Consider the following 6,417-nt stretch of genomic DNA (forward strand, 5'->3'; position numbering starts at 1 on the left):
ATCCCCAGTACTGCAAAAAAAAAAAAAAAAAAAAAAAAAGGTAAATATTGGTTCTGATTTGTAGAAATGTGGAACTGAGGCCGTGGAGACTGGCTCAGGAATAAGATCAGAGATTCTTAGGATCAACTATCAGACAGCGCCCCCTTCCGGTATTATACAGAAAGGAACGCAGAAAGGCTGGTAAGAGACCTTGGGGGAATTAAAGGTTCCCTGCTCTTCTGAATCCTCCAGGTACGCCACCTCCATCTTGTGCTTTTCTGTCACTTATTTTATTTACTATTAACGAAAAAGGAAACATCACATTTCTGAAGCTTTTAAAAGCAAGAGGCAGCCAAAGGAGGTAGGCCCAGCTTGTGGAAGATGAGTCCGGCTTTCAGCTAAACAAAGGGCCTGGTCCCACCTGGGACCTTTCAAAAGAAAAAAAAAAAAAAAAAAATGAACAGAGGATGTAGCTCTGAGTAGACAGACGACAAATTCGCGCTACCGCGCAAGTTCCATCTCACTGAGTTGCAAAGGGCCTCGCTAAATAGTAACTGAGGCTGTCTTCAACCCCAGACCCTCTTGTCTCAGCCTCCCAAATGCTGGGATTACAAGTGTGCGCCGCCACACTGGGCTAATCTGCACTCTTAAGAAAGCCTGACATTGGCGAGGTCTCACCTCTGAGCCCCAGGCGACGTCCCGACAGTAAACTCCACTTCCGCCTGGGGGCGCTCGTCAAACTGTCCCGGCTTCCGCAGGGCGCTCCAGGGGGCGGGGACACAGGCCCATTCTGGCCATGGATTGGCCCGTCCGGAGCCATTAGCCGCGGATTGGTGCCTCCGAGTTCTCGGCCCGGATTGGCCGTCCTGACCACGTGGCCTGGCTAGGCTAGCCCCGTAATCGGCTGGTCAGACCAGCCCGGGAGCCCGCCGCCGAGTGAGCCCGGCCCAGGCCTGGAAGCTGCCCCGGGAGCTCCGGGAATCCGCGTCCGACGGGCGCCGCTCGGGACGCCGCACTCCCCGCCCCTCCGCTAGTGGCGCCACGAGGCCCGCGCTCTCCGGTTCCGGCGGCCGCGGGGAGACGTGAGCCGCCGCCATGAGCGTGGGCTTCATCGGCGCGGGCCAGCTGGCGTGTGCGCTGGCGCGCGGCTTCACCGCGGCAGGTGAGCGCGCGGAGGCCGACTCCGGGCAGGCCTCTCCCCACCAGCATGACTGATGGATGGGGTAAATAAACTTGTTCAGCGGCAGTCGTCTTAGGTAGGGATCGAGCTGGTGTCTGAGACCGCGCAGTTAGAGCAGCTGCGGGTGTTAATCCCTTTTCCCAGGGAAAGCATGGCAACCGGCTGGGCCGTGACTCCCAGTTAAAAACAGACTTTTCTTCTGCAGGCATCTTGTCGGCTCACAAGATAATAGCTAGCTCCCCCGAGATGGACCTGCCCACGGTGTCAGCGCTCAGGGTAGGCGGGGTGCAGGGTGGAGGGAAGAGGGTGGAGACTCTGGGAAAGGACCCGAGGTGAACTGTCCGGCTGGCCCCGGAGCCCCTGTGCTGGACTTTGGCGCTGAACGCCCCCCACCCCCATCATCACAGCCCTTCCACCTTCTCTAGAGCAGCGTACTGGGGTGGGAGCCCCCAGGCGGGCAGGCTTGGGGTCAAATCCAGACACTGGGACGGGAAGAGGATTAATAGGTACTTATGTACGGAAAGCACCTGGCACCTCGTAGCTGTCTAGGACAGACTCGTTTTTCTTCTTCAGTTAGTTGTGTGACCTGAAAGTACTCTGCCACTCTGGGGTTCGGTTTCCTCATTTACAGAAACCACCTTGCTGTTGTCGTAGGCACGAAGGAGCATGAGGCCAGGTAGATGTTCCTCCTTCCAAAAGCGTACCAGCCCAGGCCTGGCCGCTGTGTGATGGGGAGGGAGATGGCTAAGGAGACAGGTGCATAGGCTGGGCTGATGTTCCCAGGACTGGAGGCCCTGCTTCTCATTGTGGAGTCCTAGAGGGGTGGGTGTCCTCCTGCCCCCGCTGGACCATGTAGAGGGCGTGCAGTCTGGGGAGCAAGTGGCTGGTTGGAATAGGGCCTGAGCCAGCTCTGCTTCCAGCTGGGTGCTAGCATTTCACCTTCCTTTGCCTAAGCCACTTCCCACCAAGGAGCTCCCTCGCTGGGTCCCAGAAGATTGGAGAGGATGGGGGAGGGTGGCACTTACCATGCTCAGCCCCTGTGCTTACTTGACCAGTAGCAGGAGTGGAAGACTTTGTGTCGCTTGGGTGGCACAGGACAAGGAAATCCGGGCTGCAGCTGGCAGAGGGGGCCTGGCAGGGGGTTCAGTGACTCCCTGGGGATGCCCCACACTGTTAGCCAGGCTGTCTCCTCCTGCAGAAGATGGGCGTGCATCTGACCCGCAGCAACAAGGAGACAGTGAGGCACAGCGATGTCCTGTTCCTAGCAGTGAAGCCACACATCATCCCCTTCATCCTGGACGAGATCGGGGCCGATGTGCAGGCCAGGCACATCGTGGTCTCCTGCGCGGCCGGTGTCACCATCAGCTCTGTGGAGAAGGTGCCCATCTCGTTCCTGAGGCCCGGGGTGTGAGAAGAGGGCAGCCTGGGAGTGGGGGTTGGGTGCTGGGGGAGCTGTGCCCTGGCGGCCCACTGGGCCCTCTGTCTTGCTACAGAAGCTGATGGCGTTCCAGCCGGCCCCCAAAGTGATTCGCTGCATGACCAATACGCCGGTGGTAGTGCGGGAGGGCGCCACAGTGTATGCCACCGGCACACACGCCCTGGTGGAGGATGGGCAGCTCCTGGAGCAGCTCATGAGCAGCGTGGGCTTCTGCACAGAGGTGGAGGAGGACCTGATCGATGCCATCACAGGGCTGAGCGGCAGCGGGCCTGCCTATGTGAGCCCCCCAGGGAAACACAGGCAGCAGGGTGGGCTGGGGGTGGGGCCTTGTATGTGGCTGGCATTTGGAAGCCAAGTCACCACAGAAAGCAGACCCTGGGGAGGGCCATGAGTGCCTGCAGCCCAGGGCTCAGTGAGTGTCTCCACAGGCGTTCATGGCCCTGGACGCACTGGCTGACGGCGGAGTGAAGATGGGTGTGCCGCGGCGCCTTGCGGTCCGGCTGGGGGCTCAGGCCTTGCTGGTCAGTGTCTTTTTCCTGCATGTTTAGGACCCAGGTGTATGGGTGGGCGTCCTTTTGGGTCACTGAACTGGGTGCGGGCTGGTTGGGAAGCAGGGATTGGCCGAGGCAGTGGGAGTGGGCAAGCCTGGCCCAGGGTGCACTGGCAGCTTCTCCTCTAATGGCCCATTGTGCTGTAGGGGGCTGCCAAGATGCTGCTGGACTCAGAGGACCACCCCGGCCAGCTCAAGGATAATGTCTGCTCCCCTGGGGGGGCCACCATCCATGCCCTGCACTTTCTAGAGAGTGGCGGCTTCCGCTCTCTGCTCATCAATGCGGTGGAGGCCTCCTGTATCCGCACACGGTGGGTGTCTCCAGTCTTGCTCTCCTCTGCCCCAGTCTCCCGGCTCCAAGCCTGCCCCGGCTGGGCACCTTCCTGCGGTCTTGGGTCCCATCAGCAGTACTGGAATCTGCTATGTTAATAACCACAAATTATTAGACTTCGTCTGGCTAAGGGTTTGCAGGCCACACTTCACTTAATTCTCGTCCCAGTTCTGACAGCTGGGAGTAGCATTGATTTATAGATGGGGAAGTTCCAGATCAGGCAGCTATAATGTTTGGAGGCAGAAGTCAGTGTCCAGTGTCTGACTCTAGGCCCTGTAGTTTTCCACACTTTTCTTCCTCCTTGTATCATTACAGGTACAAGTGGAGCTTTACATCCAGCTTAGAGCAAATGAGATGAATAAGACAACTCCCTACTTAGTTACATAGTACTTCTAAGAAGCTTGGGGCATTTGGGTGGGGATTCCACTTTTTGGTGTGTCTGATTAAGAGCCTGGGGCTTCGTGGATAGGAAGACTCATAAAGCTCTGGCTCCGAGGCTCCTTGCCTTCTTTCAACATTCCGGGGCTTTGCTTGCAGGGAACTGCAGTCCATGGCTGACCAGGAAAAGATCTCCCCGGCTGCTGTTAAGAAGACCCTCCTGGACAGAGTGAAGCTGGAATCCCCCACAGTGTCCACACTGGCTCCCTCCAGCTCAGGGAAGCTCCTCACAAGAAGCCCAGCCCTGGGAGGCAAGAAGGACTAAGGCTTCCCCGGCCCTCCTCTGTGGTCCTAGCCCTGCAGGGAGGGGCGGGCCCGGTGGCGGAGGTCCTTGTGATAGAAACTCCTTAGATCTGTTCAGGCTGAACAGCGCTTGTGTCCAGCTGTCCCAGCTCATGATGGAGAAGCTCTGAAGTGGAGGCTGGTGCTGGAAGCCAGATACAGCTGAGGGGCTGGTGCCTGAGCCAATGCCCTGCTCGGTAGGAAGGTCTGGGGAGGACTTCTGCTGGTACCCAGGCAGGGTCAGTTTGATGCCAAGACAAGGAGGTGATAGAAAAACCATGCAAGGACCATCTGAATGATGGATGGAAAAGAAACAGCAACCAAGAATTGTCACCATGAATCAGAAGTATGTGGTGTTAGACTGTGCTTACATGTAACTCCGCTACATAGATGTACCATTTAGAAAGTGTTATTTAGTGCTAAGTTTAGCTGTTTTAATAAAGTTTATTTTTATTATCCTGCTTTTTTCATGCTATTTATTTATTTATTTTGGTACTAGGATGGAACTCGGAGGCATTCTATCTCAAAGTTATACTCCCAGCCCAATTTTATTTCTTATTTGAAAGGGTCTCACTAAGTTGCTAAGGCTGGCTTAGAACCTGCAATCCTTCTGTCTCAGCCTCCCAAGTATTGGGATTACTAGCATGTGCCACCACACCCAGCTTCTTATGCTTAGTCTTACATCGTTGTTCCAGAGAACCTGAAGTTTGTTCTAAGTCTTCTGTACTGTCCAAGATGAGAGGAAATAGGGACCAAGCCAGGCCCTGCCAGCTATAATGACTTCACTCCAACCTATCTGCAGGTTTAGGGTCAAGGTGTTGTGTTCTAGAATTGGCCAAAACTGATGGCAGAGAAGTCTGTAGCCTGGGTTGGGTATAGGCTGCAGCCCAGGCACAAAGGAGGAAGCTGAGCCTGTAATCCTCGGGGCTCCCAGAGGAAGAGACTGTTCTTTCCTCATTTTCTAGGAGATACTCGGGCCTGGGGGTGAGCTTCTTACCCCCAGTTGTGCTGCTGGTCAACAGTGGGGCTCTTGGTATCATCAGCTGCTGACTCTCCAGCTCCCCAGAAGTCGAGGCCATGCTCACTGTCTGCATGACCAGACTGAGCCCGTGGTTGCCCCACGCAGGCAGCCTGTGACTGATGCTTGTCCTGAGGAGCCCACTGAGGTAGGACAGCTGGGTTATTCTTGAAAAGGTGTGGACTTCAGCATGGGCTCTAGTTCAAGTCTTAGATCCCACCATTTTAAACACTTGACCTTGGAGGCATGACTCTCTGACCTCACCTCAAAATTTCATGTCTTAGAATAGATACACAGTAGTGCTTCTTCAAGAGGGTCTGGTGGTGCATGCCCATCATCCCAGCTGTTTGGGAGGCTGAGGCAAGAGGATTGCAAGTTGGAGAAAGGCAATATACTAAGGGTTTGCAAGGATGAAGAAACAGAAACCCTCATGTACCACGGTAGAGATATAAAATGGTTCAGCTGCTTTGGGGAACAGCCTGGAAGTCCCTCAAAAGATTAGGATTACCATGGAACCCAGCAATTGCATGCCAAGATATATACCCAATGGAAATAAACAGGAACTTGCACAGGAATGTTCATGGCAGCATTATTATTAATAGCCAAAAGGTGTTGGGGGTGTCGTTTAGTGGTAGAGAGCTTGCTTAGTATGCACTGAAAAAAAAAAAAAAAAGCCAAAAGCTAGAAACAACCCAAATGTCAATCAGCTAGTGAATGGATGAACAAAACATATTACACACATACAATGGAATATTACTCAGCAATACAAAGGAAGCACTGACGTGCTGCATCCACGATGAACGTCCCAAGAAGCATGCTGAGTGAAGAAGGTAGTCACAGAGGACAAATACTATCTGAAGTCACATTTGCTGAGGACCTGACTGCCAGGCCCTGGTCCATGCCTTGGTGCACGGGAGCACTGGGGTGTCCAAGTTCCCACCAGCTCCCTTCAGGGCCAGATGTGACTGCAAGTGGCCAGAGACCTGGTCCTTCTCCAGGCTCGTTCCTTGGAGGACATGTCTGGTCAGGTCTCCCAGCCCTTCTGGCCTGCCGGACATGTGACAAACACCAGGGTTTTCCCTCCCTGCCTCCCACTTCCTCAGGGCTGACCAGTACCAGGCACCAACTCACCAATGTGGTCAGGGAGCCCCAGGGTCTCAGGCCTGGACGGAGGTTCTGGAGCTTACCTTAGTCTCTCCAG

The 6,417-nt window shown here is 55.0% G+C and overlaps 1 protein-coding gene across 2 annotated transcripts; it reads left to right on the plus strand.

Annotated features, from left to right (window-relative positions):
• Positions 1-1,074: 1,074 nt before the first annotated feature.
• PYCR2 (pyrroline-5-carboxylate reductase 2) lies at positions 1,075-4,181 on the plus strand (the record flags this gene model as incomplete). 2 transcript variants are annotated; one of them, XM_080698500.1, is made up of 7 exons in its annotated part: positions 1,075-1,141; positions 1,365-1,435; positions 2,358-2,537; positions 2,653-2,874; positions 3,026-3,118; positions 3,295-3,458; positions 4,016-4,181. In XM_080698500.1, the coding sequence occupies 7 exons, from the start codon at positions 1,075-1,077 to the stop codon at positions 4,179-4,181; spliced, it is 963 nt and encodes a 320-aa protein (XP_080554626.1). The 2 variants fall into 2 exon arrangements, with proteins under 2 accessions (XP_080554626.1, XP_080554627.1); XM_080698501.1 differs by lacking the exon at positions 2,653-2,874.
• Positions 4,182-6,417: the final 2,236 nt, after the last annotated feature.

The sequence above is a fragment of the Muscardinus avellanarius genome, assembly GCF_963383645.1.
Source record: "Muscardinus avellanarius genome assembly, chromosome: 7".
NCBI classification, from domain to species: domain Eukaryota; kingdom Metazoa; phylum Chordata; class Mammalia; order Rodentia; family Gliridae; genus Muscardinus; species Muscardinus avellanarius.